Here is a 17146-nt window from a genome sequence, read left to right on the forward strand (position 1 = left end):
AATTCCCTAAATATGCCTAGATGTTTTTTTTCATTTCACAGCTGAAAGTCTTTTACATTTGGCTTATTTTCATCACCTGAGTCTAGATAGCTTGGCAGGAAGGGCTATCATCTGTCTGTCTTCTTCCTTTGAGAGACTATATATTGTGTATGAAAAGCAGGTTTGTAAGTGATGTTAAATGTGAGGGAAATTTTTGGTGTTAATCAAGGTGGTATCAATCCAGCCTGGCTTGGTGCTCCTGAGAATGAGGTAAACTGGTTGGTTTGAGTGCCCCCAGCCCTTCTGCTGTTGCAGGACAGATTGCAGCACAGGGTGTCCCGAGCTGTAAGTGCTTTACTGTTCATCCCACAAAATCTCTGTGCTCCTGTGGCATTGGGATTCCTGGTACCCTAGAGAGGTAGATTAGAGTTATTTTGGGTGTTCTCACATGTATTATAATCTCCCTTCCTAGCTACAGATGAAGCAGAGCCTGAGAGGCCACTTCAGAGTGTCTTTGCAGCTTGCCAGTGCAGCTCTGTTTAGTGTAAATGGAATCTCTTCAAGGTGTCAGTGGCATATTTTGCACATGCCATGAGTGTTCATTTAAGGCAGTTCTTGTTGTCTTATTAAAAACAAAAAGAAAAAGCCAAACCAAAGCAACAAAAGAAACACCACAGAAAGGAGAACCAAAAAAAAAAGCCAGTAAAGCCCAATAGAGAATTGAAAACAATGAGACATATCATTCAGGCAAATGGTAGCTGCAAAATTGAAGTTTTCCTTAGGTTTGGTTAGTGCTACATGCAAGGATGTTAGTTTCAGGGTTTCCCAGAGTCTTGTCTTTACATTTAATTGGTCTTTCTCAGATGTCCTATCTGACACAGAAAGGTATAAAAGCCATAGGATGCTTGCTTTATTGTACAGGTTATCTAGGCAGTTTCTTTTCTTGCTTATGCCTGTGCCTTCTGGCAGTGTGTTGAATGAAATGGTGAATTTCTGCCTGATGACTTATCCCAGTGGGTCTTATTCATTTTCTTTGCGTGTTTTTCTTGTCCAAAATTGCCTTCTATTTTCTAAGAAAAACCCACTGTTTTACCTTTGGGACTCTTATGCTTTTGTTGTGGGGACAGGGATGGCAAGTGACTTGTTTAGGAAAAAATTATATAAATTTCCTCCGCTTTCTTACTGGGGAAGAGGAAGAGATGTCTCTGGTCTAGAGGTAACTACTTGGATTCATGTGGGCATTCAGCAACTGTTTTGCAGTGGGATCTCAAAGCATGTCTCTTACTAGGTCACTGTTTTGCAGGCACTTAGAGCCTCAGAGCTTAGAATTACTTTGAGAGTTTGTTGGAATCTTCTAAGCAAAAAAATACTTGCATAAATATAATGGGGAGAGATTTAAATGCTCTTTTGTCTATAGAGGAAACATACTGTCCCTTAGTCTCTGTCCAATATTTTTCTTGAAAGAACACATTATAGTCTCTGATTTTCTGATTATGGGAAAGAACATTTAATTATTTCTTCTATTCCAGAGATCTTCAGGAGGAGAAGGTATTAATTCTCTGTGGTTTTGCACATTTCTAATGCTAGTGAATATCTGATATTCTGAAATGTTGTTCTTAAATGAGAAGCAGAAAATATACACTGTTGTTTTTGGGGTTGAGGTCAGGATGGAGTCAGGCATAGCTCAAGTGCTGGAGAAAGAAGAGGCCCTGGCTAATGCTGCAGGCTATATTAGCAGATTCTCATTTGTGTAGGCCTTCCTATCTATGTTTGTCTGCCTTGTAAATTAGGAGGTCCTTGGGGGTAGAAAAACTGTGTCCATCCATCTGTTTGTACAAGCATTCTCGTTAGTATTTGAACACTCATCCACTCAAATGCTGCCTGATCCCTGTCTCTTCCCTTTGGAGTGGAGTTGAGGGGGCTTGGCTGGCAGCATGTGCATTTCTCAAGGTGGTGCAGCAGCTGCTCTTTGTATGCTGCCTCCCAGAGCTCCTGCTAAGTAGTATTTACTGTGAACACAGTGCAGGCGAGTTTTTTTAGGGCACAGCTGTCACTGTGGTACTATATATTCACGCAGTGTACCCATCCGCTCACAACAGAGCATAATAAGAATTCTCTGTAGTGTGTTGGAAGGAACATGTGATACTTCCAGCCTGCCAACTTGCTTTAAGCTGGGGATGTTGGAAGTCAGATCTCTGTCTTGTAGGAAATTTGTGAGGGCTGAAAATTCACATCTCTGAAGCAGCACATATTCCTCTGCTTTTCTGAGAGCAGTGAGATGCTTGCTTTTTCAAGACAAAATCTGTGCTTGGGCTTGAGGCACTAAAGAACTACTATAGAATTAGATCTGTTGGTGTTACCCTGGATTGGGTTTTGTAAATCAATTGACAGAAATAGCTGTACCCTGAAACTCTGACGAATGTCTTACTGTAGCATTAAATAAAAGCATTTGCAGCACCTAGCAACTGCAAGCTATATTGTAATCCATGCAAGTGAGTTAAGATTATTACAAAGGTCTTCTTAAATACTTCCGTCTAGAAGTTTCCCAGAGATTTGCTTTAGGGAAAAAGGTTTGGTTGTCAAATTGAAAAATGCATATTTATCCTTGACAGTAGTATATTTCTCTAAATTTGTTACTTTTGTTAATAGAAGAGAAGCTGATATAAGAGCCAAGTAGAATTTGCTGTGTAGAGAGATCTGGGTTTCCAGTCTAATTCTAAGGTTAAATTAGAAATTGTCCTTCAAAAATATTTTCGAAAACTATTTTTAAAGAGAAAGTATTTACTCAAGATTAGAAAGACACAGTGATCTCTTCTCTGTTTGTGATTTATATTTAGTAAATGTTTTAGTAGATCAGAGATGAATTTTCAAAGGAAAATACCAACAGATAAAAGATAAACTCTTTGCATTCCATTCCTTTCAACTGGATCTTTAGAAATGGGAACAAGATAGTCTTGAATGTGCCTTGACACTTCGGATCTGTGTGCCCTGTATCTCCATCTGCACACTGGGATTTTGTTCACAACAATTACTGACTGCTCTCGATGTCTGCTGGAAATGCATACTTTGGCTTCACTTGGAACACTCACAGAGATGTCTCTCAGGTTCTAACTAAAATATATGTAATTTTGTACTTTGATTTTCATGTTTCATACAGATTATGCATCCAGTCTTTAATAATGCCTTCTATATAAAATTCTACAGGCCCAAATAATCTAGTGTGCTTTTAACCAGTGGGAAGACCATCAGAAGAAGTCATTCTTTTGTGGTACCTACTACTTGTCTGAATTGCAGATACAATAAATTAGCTCTATCTTTTATACTTGCAAGTCTTGCTGTCTGGGAAGTAAGGATAAGCTGAATTTTAGAGGTACAGTGACATCAATGGTGTGCTGTCCCCTGAAATTGGAATTTTAAAAAAAAGAGTTGTGTGAAAGAATCCCACCCAGAATTTTCTACCCTTATACTTACTTGAAGAAGTTGAAGCCCTTTCATTTCCTGGGGGCCTGACTGAGCCATGATTGAGACTGTTTTCCTTTTCTTTCACAGTATGGTGCTCCTAGAGCTCCTTGCCTCAGAAACAGTGTTGCAAAGTTAGAAAGTCATCACAAATTCAGAGTTACTGAGAACTTTCTCTTTCAGAGCTTCTTGTGATTAATATTTTTTCATTTAGGTCATATTTTCTAAAATATCAGGCAGAAAATATCCCTTTAGAAGAAGTGAAATTAGGTCGCTCATTACAACCATCCCCTCCCTCTAAAACTCTTAATTCTAGGAGGGTTGTAGTTGCTGTGTCATTATTTTAAGGTATAGCATTTACCTGTAGGGCTGCTAAAAGCAAAAGTCAGAGCAAGTGAGAGGGAAGGAAGTGTGTTAGAGCTGTGCTAAACTAGCTCCAGATCTCGAGTGTGTTATCCTGTCTCTAGAAGCTCTGCTTCTCTGGGCTTAATTTGTTTGAGGCATCACTTAAGAGTGGAAGGAGAGATAGATGTGTTGAGTAAGAATACCCAAATGATGGCAGATGTTTGACTTTCAGGAACTGGGCTGGTGTTCAGAAACAAGTCTTTGTTTTTGACAAGAAAAACGTGTGTGGGTGGGCAGTGTCCCATAATTTGAAACCAGCATCATACAGTTAATATTCTGTGGCATGAACTTGTATGTTTCATGAGGAGGTTAGAAGTGATGTCGTAGAAGAGTGATCTGTGAAGATTATTTATTTAAAAAAGGATAATTTGAAAAAGACAGAAGTGTCCTACTTGATGAATTCAAGTCTTACTGACTCATTTATCTGAGTTTGGCTTTAGTTTGCTTTTTGCCCCTTTTTTTACCTTTTATTCTATTGCAGATTCTATTTCTCAACGTATTTGTGGGACTGAGCAGGGAAGGATCTTTGAGTAACTATACAAGTACATGTGGGTGTACAAATAATCCATATTCTTTATGGGCTTCTGAATTCTGTGTACTTGGCACAATGCAAGTCAATCAAATGCATAGAAGCTCATGTTTGTATAACAGGTTAGAAAAGCTATGCTTGTAACACAAATTTTTTTTTGTTTGTTTGTTTGTTTTTTTGTTTTTTTTTTCTTGTGAGAGTGCATTAGACTGCAGAATAGATCTCTATCTTTGAAACTACCACAAAATGTTTCCCCCATCCCTCAATTCCTTAACACCAGGAAAATACACTGAGGAATAGTACTGTCATCCATTATCAGTCAACTCTGCTTGCATGAGAACATTGTATTTGTGGCTGTCCTTCACTCAGAAAACAGAACTCTTTGCTTCCATCTCAAATGAAAAGGTATTAAAACTTGTCTCTTGCAGTCAAATCAGTTCTGGGAATTGTTTGCAGTGCCTAATTCCAAAGTAATCTTTACTTTTAAATAGTCTGAGTATCCAGGGTGCTGTGTATTGGAGCACCCTGATACTAGAGCTAGTGTTCTAATAAACTGACACCTCCCATTGTCAGACTATACTGTCAATTGGACTTCTGACCTCAATACTGAGCAACTTTAACAGTGTGTTAAGAAAGGGCTTTTTCGGTTTTTTGCTTATTCATCTTTGCCAGTAAAGCACATGAGAAAACAGTCTAGGGAATTGTTTTGGAAGGAGGTCTTTTGTAAGTATGTATGTTTTTATAAGTGACTAGAAATTTGACTTCATGGTGTCAGCCTGGCAGAATTCACAGGGGACTTTTGACTCATAATCAAACACATTTTATGTTCACTGTACTGAAGGAACAGAATTTTTGAATCAAGCCTTTGCTGTAGTACTTTAGATTATCCTTGGATTTTTTAATGAGGAATGTAAGGAAGTGAGTTTCTAAGAAAAATACCTATAGCTTATATCCATGCTCTTTCTGTACTGGATGCTGAAAGCAGAGGACAACTCTGGTGTGTTCATTAAAATTTGTCTGGCTGATGGTGGATGAAGGCTTTTCTGCTTTAGAACTGTACTGGTGTTACCCATACAGAAGCTGAGAGGCTCTGTAAAATTGAGATCAGGGTGCTTTCCATTTGGAGAAGATGCAGTTCACAAGCTGACTGAAGCCAACAAAATGTCTTGCCACAGTGAACAAACAGAACTTCTGGACCAGTTGTTGGGCTTGTGGTTGCAGCACTGTGGTTTCTTATTTCTGAGAGTGCTGGCCCTTGGAGCATGAGGTCCAACAGGTTGGTGAGGTGGGCACATAGCAATTTGTGTTAGTAATGGAGCTGCAGTTGTATATGGGTATGGTTAAGTAGAATCATTTCCTCTAAAGTTTGCTATGAAAGAAAGAAAGTGTGCCCAAGGCCACTCACACACATTCATTTTCCATCCCTTCAATAAAATTAATTAATTTGGGAAAAAATGGGGTTTAGGAGGGAAAATACAATAAAATCATGCAGTGGATAGTGGTTCATTAATTTTCTGCTTCTGAGAAATATCTCTATGTACTGCTGCTGTATAGTGATAATTATCCCCTTGAGATAGTGACAATAGGTGGTAAGGGAACCACCACACTGGGCTTAACCTCTCAAAATGGAAGTAACAAGAAGTAGATGGTGTCCTGGACCTTTGTGAGTTAGCTTTGATTTGTTTAATTGCCATTAATTTTAGTTTTTCACCCATACAATAATGGATAAAACTATTGTTGTGTCTATTTGTGTATTTTTTGCTGTATCTATTCTGTACTATAATTCTGGGCAAGTTCTTCAGCTGTTTTGGATATAGCATGACTTATCAGGATAAGACATTTTCCTTTGTCTTTTCCCACACAGATCACCCCTGGCAGCAAGGCAGCACAGTCACAGATGAACCAGGGGGACCTTGTCGTGGCTATTGATGGAGTCAACACTGACAGCATGACCCACCTGGAGGCCCAGAACAAGATCAAATCAGCCAGCCACAACCTAAGCCTCACTCTGCAGAAGTATGTTGGAATAACTTATACTCTTTGTGTTCTTAAGGACAGACTATGAAACTTAAGACCGAAGGTTGCAAGCATTTTATCCCTGTCTGTTAGATTTATTTGAAGTGCTCATGGCACAGATATGAGATGAAAAGCCAAAATCTGCTCTGATTCTTGTAGAAGTCAGCATGGATTCCTACAGAAATCAAATGGTTAGGTTGAGTGTATCCATGTGGGGTTTAGTCTATTGAATATAGGGGTAATCTCATATCCATTCCAGGTTCTGTTAAGTGAACACAACAGTGATGCTTTTTTTGGTTATCCTCATGTGGGCAACACAGTTTAGTTTAGCTAATTTATGAACAACTGTCTCAGAGACAACAAACAGAACAAGTGTTACAGGTCTGGCACCTGTAATTTTGAAAGTCTACTCTATATCTGACTCCAAAAGAAAGGTGTAGCCCAGGTGCAGGAATGGGAGGCAGTAGAACATGGAGAGGGCAGCTTTTATCACAGAGATGTGATAAAAGTTGCCTTGCCATTAAGAAAGCAGTTAATAGGTTTTTTAACTTCTGCTCGTTAATGTTGCTTCCAAGGAAACTTGTTCTCAAGTTAGATAACCTTGCAAGGAGGATTTCTGTAATAAATGCATTAATATTTAAAGCATCATAATTATAGAAAGAGAAGCAGCTGCTAATGTTATTGCATTGTGAAGAAGATAATTTTTGTACAGGGTAGGCAAAGACAAGTACAGAAAGCAGACTGTAATGTGGAAGTACAATTTCTGAGAATATACCAAAGAATCTCATATATGAATGTGCAGTAGAGATAATAAGTATCAGGAACAGACTAATAGCTAAAGAATAAGGAGTTTAGATGAAAGTTTCCAAGACAGGACAGAGTACTATTAAGCAAAATATGTACCTGATTTTCCCCCATGGCTTTGTCTTCAAGTGCTCCAGATAGAGTAGAAAATCACTACGTTGATGCATGTATTTGAGTTCTCATCCTGTCACCTGCTCCACTTCTTTTTTCCTCACTCTGACTTATAGTTATTACAGATTAGTTATTAGTTATTACAAATATATGTATGATACCTTTTTTTATGAAGATTTCGATTGTTCTGAATATTTTTTATTTGAAAGTTAAGAAAAATCCTTTCTGATTGTTAGAATGTCTGTCTGCTTTTCTGTTGAACCTTTGTGTTTTTGCGTTGAGAAAACATTTCTTGTTGTGCTTTGGATTGTTGCACATCTGGTATTAATTTTCCTGAATATTGAACCTGAAAATTTCTCCAGTGTCTGCCTCTATGGCTCTTGCATAAATGGTTTAAAACTACAAATCAACAGCTCTTCTTATTCACAGAAGAATTTCCAAAGTCATGACTAACAAATCCAGATTGTCCTAATACATACTGCAAGAGGCAAGTCACTTAAAACAGTAATTTTGATCAAGTGTTGCCAGAGATATTTTATTTCAGTAATCATTGTGCTTTTTTATTTGCTGACCTCTAAATTACAACCGCAGCAATTCTAGTGGCCAAATAATTAAAAAAAAAAAAAAAGGAAACTAATGGAAGTATCTTTATTAATTGCTTTCATCTCTATTTGTTGTTTCTTCTATTTTTAAGGCTTTCCCTGTCTCTTGGTTCCAAAACAATAATATATAATTCAAATACTCAAGTTGTATGGTTAAAGAACAACCAAAGAAAGCAGTAATTGGGTGTTCCACAGACTGAAATATGCATGCATAGATAATAGATGTAGATAAACTACAATCCAAAAGAAGGAAAATGGCATAAAGTAAAATCAAATACTAGTAAACATAAATAGATGATAAAATAGCCTTTTTTATCTAATGAAAATTTTCTCCGATTATGTTTTTGCTCTGAACTTACACAATTAACAGACTCTTCAGCTACTTTATGATGTGAGTTATTAGTTTGTCTTGGTGACCCATTCAGCCTCATTGGGAAAACCCAATGAAAAAGACTGAAAAGTAATTTCTTTTTAATATTTTTTTTCTTAGATGACATGAGGCTATTCAAAAAAGTTGTGCTCAGAGGCATTAAACAGACTTTGCTTGGCACAATTCAGAATTTATAGAAGCTGAACCCTAGCAGCAAGTGATATTGACCAACTGATGTACACATAGAACCCTATTAAAGATCCAATGTCTTGAACAAAAGGCATCTCCACTTTATACAAGAAGTTATATTAATCTTGCCTTAAAAAATATTTTTTCCCTGATTAATTTACTCAAGGACAAAAAGATTGTCAGTTTATTCTCCTGCCCAAAATGTACAATGCAATATCCTTTTTTCAGCAACAAAAAATTTACAAATATTGGGTTGGTGAAAAGAATAACACGAAAAGAAGGTAGCAGTGGCAAGGGACAGTAACTTTCAACCAAATAAGAAGACAACAGAAGAGTGGCAAAATCTCCTGGGACGTGGTTACCAGGAGAATGACTGTGCTAAGAGATCACTTTGACTTTTTTTAGACATGGATTGCAGCAATGAAACTGGAGCAGTGTTCTACTAGTATGGAAAAACAGCCCTAGTTGCCATAAAGAGCACAAAGATGGAAGTGCTCACTTATCCTATTTGTATAAAAGTTCAGAAATCCTTTCCAATGGAAAAGGCACATATGTGCATTAGAAGATTGACTGTTGTGATAGGAAAACTTTAGCTCTAAACTGTGATGATATTGGACATGTATGTGAAGTAGTCACATGGCTCTACAGAATATGTTTCAAGGTCATGGAATGCCTTACCAGGCAATCTGTGGCTTGGTTTTGCTGTTACAGCACTGGAAGTAGAACTGATCTTGCTTGTTTTATCTGTAAGGCAGCAGTGGAATGTGAAATCTTGACGAAAATGCTCCGAGATAAAAAGCTTTTTTTTTTTTTCCTAATGGTTCTTGGCTCTCAAGAGCGATGGCCTTTCCCTTTATTGGTCATGGCTGTGAAGGTTTCATGAGCATTGTTTATAACCTGACAGTTAAGACGTGTTTGCTGCTACTCAATTTATTACAACACTTCGTTCCCTGCGGACTTTTTACAGGCTGGGGAAGTGGTTATTGTTTTAATTTGGCTCTCAAAAAAAGCTGTACATGGTGTCAGCACTTGTGCAGGACATCCAACTGCAAGGCATCAATCATAGAAAAAAGGGAAGTGTTAAGAGCCCCCATTCATACTTGCCTACCTAAATAATGGGATTTTGTGATTTCCTGTATGAATTTAGTTTCAATTCAAGTAGCACCTGCACTGTTCAAGACACACTAACACAAACCTTCCATGAATGTTCAGTGCTGGCCTGAGTGGAGTTCTATGCATTTCAGCCATTGGTTCAGGAATTTGTGGATGTCAAGTGTTTTCTGACAACTGCCTTCCCTACCTTCCTCTTTAATTTGTTCTTATCACTTCAACCATGCTTTATTTTCACATAAACACACAAAATTAGACTGGAAGTCTCACCAGCTATCCCAGAGGTTTGATCAGACAGCCAGAACTTGTTAGTGGCTTGAACTGCATTGTCTGGCTGCTGATTTCTCTAGAGCCTGCAGTGTGCCTCCCTTTGCTGCGTCTGGGAAGTGAAAAGATGCAGACAGGCAAGTGCCGGGAAGTTGAAGTATTTGGACCGTGCATGGAGAAAGGGGCCTCTGATCCAGTGATGTGGCAATGTCTGGGACCCTCCAGACTAGCACTGCTTCATTAAGTTTAGAAGACAAAGTACATCTAGGAAGTAAATTCTTTTTTGCTGAAGAAAAGAGCAGGAGTGAGAGGAGGAAACAAGTGTCTTTGGCACTGTGCATTATTACTCAGCAGAACTCCCATGAGGCGCTCAGGCAAACCAGACTGATATTCTTAAGTGTTACATACCTCTATAGATGCAGCTTATTCCTTGGAAACCTGCATAGCTGTAGGTGTACTGAGCGGGGATTGGTGCTGGTTCTGCTGGACTGTGCTGTGGAAGACTATGATCATACTCTATAATGGCCTGGGTTGGGGTGGAAAAAAGACATTGCTTTGCTTTTAGTCTTTTTGTGACCTCCTGGAGTTCAGTTCTCAGTAATTTTTCAGTATCAGTTTCTAATCAGTTACTTGAGCTACACAGCTGCCCTCAGGCATTTTAATTCTAGGCCAGTCAAAGTTCATCTTTAATTGTCTATCTGTCCCAGAGATATTAGGCCATAAACATTGGATTGTGCAGTATTCAGTTCACAGTGAAAAACAAAATGCATGCAAAGTCTATTTTTATTTCATACAAACAGTTTTTTTTCTTAAATGCACAGTAAGTACAAAAAGAGAGCAGCATTATTTGTCAACATGTTTCACTGGAGCTTCCACAACATAACTCAAGTAATCTGATCAGCCTCCTTGGAAAGGATTCACCAAATGTACTGGCTTAGTTTTGGAAAGTGCTGTAACATGAGTGTGCCTCATTCTGCTGGCACAAACATTCCTGTGTCACTCTAAGGCTCCACTTTGGTGTCACTCTGTGCTGCTGGAGAGGAGCCGGAGAGGTGGAGACTGCTGTGCTGGGTGCACATTGACAGAACTTCCCCCTCCCAGGGCATGCCAGTGATGCTACCCTTTGCTTCCAGACAGTCACAATTGGCTGTCTTTTGCTGGAAAATCATGAGCTAAATAATTCTTTTCTCTACTGAAAGAGAAAGTGTCAGAGGCAAGGCTAGGAGAGACTTATGGTAAATATTTAATAGCTTTCCTTTTTTGTGCAGCACCAAAAGATGGCTGATCCTGCAGTATTTATTTCAGGCCTACTATAAATAAAGCATGTGGTGACAGCAAACTGCAAGCAAGGGGAACTCAGTGCTTATTGTAAACTGCTTTTGTCTGATGCTGGGTGTAGTAACAAATTCTGTGCATGTTTTAGGTCTGCTGATGGGCACATTTAAATCAGAACCAGAATACGGTTAAATTTGTGCTCAGAAGAATTAAAAGATGGTATCTGTTCCAGTTCAGGGTAAATTGGAACTATATGTACAATATTGATGAAAGCATGGTCTGAACTAGTTGGACTATTCAAAATATTAAGCAGATTAGTAGAAAAAAGAGCACTAATGGTGGATATGACATGCCATACTAGTTAGCTTGTTTTGCTTACACTGTGTGACTGTAGAACTTCTAAGTCATCTGCCACCAACAGCCAAGGTTTTTCTCCTTCCTTCTGGTGGTTCTGTATGCTTAAAGCATTAAAGAGGACACATCCCACTACTGGGTTAAGGAAGCTACACTGTATTACTGAGAGTTGGTCCTCTCTCACTCTGTGTGAAATAGAGGTGATTCCCATTGTGTGCCTAGTTGTCTCTGTATGCAGGTATGAGAGGACAGTAGGATTTGTTTACAGATGTCAGGCTATCATTTAGACAGGAGCTATTCTCTCTGAGTAGTAACATTTAGTGCTGGTGAAATGAATGAGCAGCTATTTCCATGGAAAATGAAATGAAGTATCAATGTCAGTCACTGGAATAAATACAAATATATTCCTTACATGAGCAGTTTAATTTAGTGGATTGCTATTTACACTCACTGCATGAAGTGTCCTTGTTAGTTTTAGAAAAGAGCCTGGAAACTGTGGATATATGCCAAGGCTTTAAAGGGCAGTGAAGTTTTCATTGCAGCAAGATTTTGCTTAGGGATTAGAACTGTTCTCAGAGTGCACATCACTTCCTCCCCCGCCCCCCCTCCCCCCCCCCTCATACCAGCTTAGATGTGAGTTTAAAATTCATCATTTTATGTGAGAAATATTTTCTGGATTCCCTAAAGATAATCTCCATGTGAATTCTTTTGCATATTATTTTTCACTCACCATGGAAAGGTCAAGATGGGTACCATGGGTCCATCTCACCAAAGTCAGTGAGCTGACACAGCTTAGTAAGTAAACATGGCAGTTGTATTGTTTCAAAAAAACAGTTCCTGTCTGCTTTCTGCAAGAAAGTTAGCCAGAATGTTACAATAGACAGCAAGGTCACAGTCTGTTCAGGCTGGGACCTTTTCCTATTAATGCTGATTAGTTTAAGCACAGTCATGGAAAAATGTAAATTGCACACTTAAAGCTGATTGGAATGAATGAAAAAGTATTTTTTAGAAGTGGAATGAGGAATTTTTCAATCAGGTAAAACACTGTGGCTTTTCTAGGTAAGTCTTGTAAATGTTCTTTGTGCCTATAAGTTTTTTGGTTTCCTTTGGGACCACTTTCACTGTGGTGTTTCTTGTCTGATAAACCCCTATAAAAGCTGTCTGCCCTAATTTTTTTTTTTTTCTCCAACAAACTCTTAATCATTGGCAACCCATTGTTTCTTGGGTCTTGGGTCAAGGTCTGTTTAGCCTGGCTGTAGGGCATTGTTGGGGCTGGGCAGCTCTTGGTGTCTCTGCTGTCCCTGGCTGGTGGCTGCTGGAGCACGTCGGTGCTGAGTGCTGGGCACAGGCTGGCCCAGGGATGTTACTGCATCGACATAAATGACAACCCCAAACAGCACTCAAATACCTCCAAGGGAGACAAACTCTTTTGGCAAGTCCTGGCTAACTTTATCCACTTAGTCTTAAGACATAGAATTATGTTTTTAGTAAAAGTCTCTTAATGGAAAGTTCCCTGAAGTGATTGGAAAGAGAAAGTGCTGTCCTAAATGAGGTAGACTGTAGTTAAGGTGTTATTATCCATATTAGTAAATTTTTCTCTCCCATATATGTTCATTAGAGTGCTGTAAAAGCCATAAGACACTGTAAGGTCCACATCCCAAAGAAGAGGAGTTACAGGAAAATTAACCAAGTAAATACACCTTATTAATAGCTTCAGTAAACTAATGTGGTCAGGATGCTTGAAGTATACTGCGTTAGGCTTTGCTTTTAGAAAATGTTCAGCGGTTTTCTGTATAATGTCAGAAATCTGGGTTTGGGCACCACTTGAACTCCTCTGAGTGAACAGACGGCAGTTGCAAAGTCTGATGCTATTATTTTGAGAATCATCGTATATTTGAAAGTTGGATGTGATTTCCTGAATCTAGAGCTGACTGTTTAGGGAAATTCCCTATATTAGTCTCAATTGCTGCTTTGAAATCTGCACCTGAATAACTTTGACCCATAAGCAAGCTGCTAAGAAGCCAAGAGTTGAAGGACTGCAGGAAGACCCTGTTGATACTGGAATGGGGGTAGTCAAAGTCTCAGATGCATTATTTGCATGGGAGGTGAAGAATAAGCAGAGGAAATAACTTTGGTTCACTTCAGGTATTTTTAAACTATTAAACTATCAAATATTAAACTATTTTTACTTAAATATTTGATACTAAAGTCTTCAAAACATATGTTTACTCGGGAGAGGTGCATCACATCTTAAGACCAGGGTATGATAGGCTACATCCAAGAACTGAATCTTTATTCAGTGCATCTTCTGCTCTTTATTAATTATTACTAATTCTCTGCTTTATGTACTATATCATTTCATAACCCAAACATTTTTTCTGATGATCTTAAGTGAACATTTTTATTATTTATATGTTTACCTTCAGTAGATTTTTTAGCATCTCTCGGTAATTATAAATAATCAATCTAATGATTAAATCATTAATAGTAAATAATTATGCCAAACTTTAGGTTCTAAGTGAGCTTCTGTATCTGAAGTTTTTATGCTATTAAGCCTTGATTCCTCTGATAAATCTGATTGCACTTCAGCCTCTTGTTTTTGATTCTGAACTGATATTATCTATAACTAGGCAATGCCAATTCTGCAAGTAACCAATTTATTATTGGTGAGAGTAGTGGCTTCCTATTTATAATTAATACCAATTTAGGTATTTCTGAATATTTCAGAAGTATTGTGGGTTTGTCTGCACTGCGCTGCACATAAATTTGATATAAATTAATCTGTTTCTCCAACAGTGTTAATGGCAATATACATCTGCATACAAATTCAACCCATGACAGCATAAACAAGTTTTGTAATGGAATTAAATTTCCTTGGTTGGAATCCACATTTTTTTATGGCTTACCCAAGTTTTCAATAGTGATATGTAGAGGAAATTTTTGGAATTGGTTTAAAAACAGGGCAAAGACAGGAAGAAGGAGACAGAGAAATAACCTGCCTGAGTAAAGGTGTCCGCACTCCTTGGAGGTTAAAGGTGCCCACACTCCTTGGAGCTTGCTGTGTGTATTGGGTGAGTGCCAGGCATGTGCTCAGCATTCATACTTGGTACTCTGTGGTTAACTGTCACCCCCAGGGCAGAGCTGCAGGGGTACTGTACAGCCTCCCTGTTTGCCCATAGAAGCTGCTGGGATGGAGGAATTTTAGGGTCAGTACCAAGTCAATTAAGAGCAGATGGAGGCAGTGGCAGCCAGTGGCTCCATTCAGGAGGGAACAAGCTGGAGGGCAGAATGTGGAGCAGTTCAGGAAAGGAGAGATTTTCCACAGCAGGGGAGGAGTTAGGAGGATGCAACAGGGACTGTGCAGATGCCAGAGAAGTAGAAAGGGTCAGAGAGATCAGGAGAGCCTTGGAAAAATCTCAGCTATTCACATACTGGCTTCAGTTTACTTTCATTCCTCTTTTCACAAAAATCTCCAAGGCTTCTTCCTTTTCACTTTCCCTTTCTATCCCTTAATATTTGTATTTGCCTCTGAATCAGATTCCTTCTAAGGGAAAATAGGTAATATAGACTTCCAAACAGCTTTTTTATTGGAAAGGTGCTCCCTTTTGGCTGATGCCCTCTCTGCCTCTCTCAAGCTTTTGTCCTTATGGCACTGTGGGCGTGAACATTAGTTGCAATCTGAGTGCAGCATAATGCAGGGAAATAATTAATGAATCAGTCATCCAACCAAATGCTTATATTTGCATTTGCCATTGATATATAGAGAGAAAAAGTGCTGGTGGAAGTATTTTTCAAATTTTATTGCAGGCACAGATGATACCCTGAGAGAGGGAAAGGAGGTCTGAGCCTAGGCCCAGAGTGATCACAGTTGTATTTGAAGTACTGTGAAATGTTCAGGGCTTTGTGATTCTCATTGTCACTGAGAGTGACAATGAGAAGTTACTAAGAGTGCTTGCTGAGGTCCCAGGCAGGACATAGAGAATTACACCACGGTATCATGGGACTCAAGATTTTCTGTGCAAGAGTTAGAAACAAGCAACATCTTCTGCTTGGCTGCCTAATTCACTGGTTAGATGAAAACTTAACTGGCACATTAATATCTTAGCACTTATTAAATGGACACCTCAAATTGATAACCATGAGTAATAGTTTATCTTTTTACACCTCTCCCTGGCACTCCCATCATCATTCCCAGCAAATTTTCAGGAGTATTACTGTATTAAATCATATATATATATATATATATATATATATATATATATATATATATATATATATATATATCAGAAGCCCTATTCTACATGAGGTTTTTTTGCATCCTGCTCTGTGCAACCTGCTCCACTCCAGAGTGCCTCCATTTCAGTTATGTGATAGCTAAAGTATGTAAAGTTTCTAACTCTACTTTAATCTGTTTTATTGCCTTTCCATACACTTGATGCCTTTTCATTTTCTAGTAGTTGAAATACTAGGATACAATCAAGAAGTGGTAAATAAGCACTCATGTCATCAAATGACAAATGAAAAGGCATACTATAGAAAAGAAATGTTGATTTTAGTTGTCCTGAGAATTAGAAAAGATAAACACTGACTGGTGAAGATATGAAATAGAAAAAAGACTCATGAAGATGAAAAAGAGATATTATCTCTGTGATCATGTCACCTCTTTGCAGTACAATATTGTGCTCTCCTGAGGATGCAATTTAAGCTGATAGTTCATCACAGAAACCCTTTACAGTCTTTTCTTAGGCAGGCAGTTGACTTAGGCAGCAGTTGCACTCCTCAGTGCAGTTGACTTATAGTAAACCTTTGTTGTGAGTACAAAAATACCAGGATTGAAGTCAAGTGCTCTTCAATTAAAGACCTATTTAGGTGGGAGCAAGTAGAAATTCTGGCAGTCATTTGAGCAGTGCTGTCAAAATTGAACTGCTTTGCAAAACTACATCCATCTTGGTTTTGAACTTCATTAAAAAAAAGAACTAATACTGAGAGAGAGAAGAGGTGTATCTATGGAAAGGAGAAGAGTTTTAAAAATACCAGAATTATGTATTCTGTCATCATTCGAAGTGTTCTAAGTCCTCATTTTGAAATGAGGTTTTTGTTTCCATCTTTAACTTGGAAAATATAGAAAATGTCTAAAAGTTGAAATCAAATTAAATATCTAAAAAAATAATCTTGATTATTTTTCTTAATGAAAAATTTCAACATCAAATCTAAAATTATCACAATCATCTGTGAAATTTGGGCTTTCATCCTTCTCATGGCCCTACTGAGGAGGTACACCCTCAAGTATATGGATTAAAATAATTTTGCAATTGGTGGATTAAAATATAAACCTGGACAGATATGTTTGCTACAGCACCATCATCACTTGAAAAGCAAACTTCCGTTGCTGCAGGATTTGATCCATCTAGCAAGAGAGAGAGAAAAAAATGTTCTGAACTTGCAGATGTTTTTCCTGGAGGAGTAATGACTCTTATGTAAATAATCACTTTATTCTGCAAGTGCATACAATTTCATTCCACAAATTGATTTCACCTCTTCTGCCCTTTTCTCTGGTGCGAGCCTCTGCTAGATCTAGCAAGCCTCATTATTCTGTTTTTAAATATCAAAGCTATAAATATCCAAGTCAGAGCTGTGTAGGAACATCGTTTTCAAGTAACATCTTGAAATCTCCAA

At 38.2% G+C, this 17146-nt stretch overlaps 1 protein-coding gene across 10 annotated transcripts in view; it reads left to right on the plus strand.

The window, feature by feature from the left end:
- Positions 1–17146, plus strand: part of LDB3 (LIM domain binding 3) — a 112916-nt gene that overhangs the window by 31331 nt on the left and 64439 nt on the right. For all 10 annotated transcript variants that reach the window (XM_021536187.2, XM_021536186.3, XM_021536188.2 and 7 more), the window contains one exon: positions 6237–6388. In XM_021536187.2, coding sequence (XP_021391862.2) covers positions 6237–6388 — 152 coding nt within the window. The remainder of the gene's footprint in view (positions 1–6236; positions 6389–17146) is intronic.

The sequence above is a fragment of the Lonchura striata genome, chromosome 7, assembly GCF_046129695.1.
Source record: "Lonchura striata isolate bLonStr1 chromosome 7, bLonStr1.mat, whole genome shotgun sequence".
NCBI classification, from domain to species: Eukaryota; Metazoa; Chordata; class Aves; order Passeriformes; family Estrildidae; genus Lonchura; species Lonchura striata.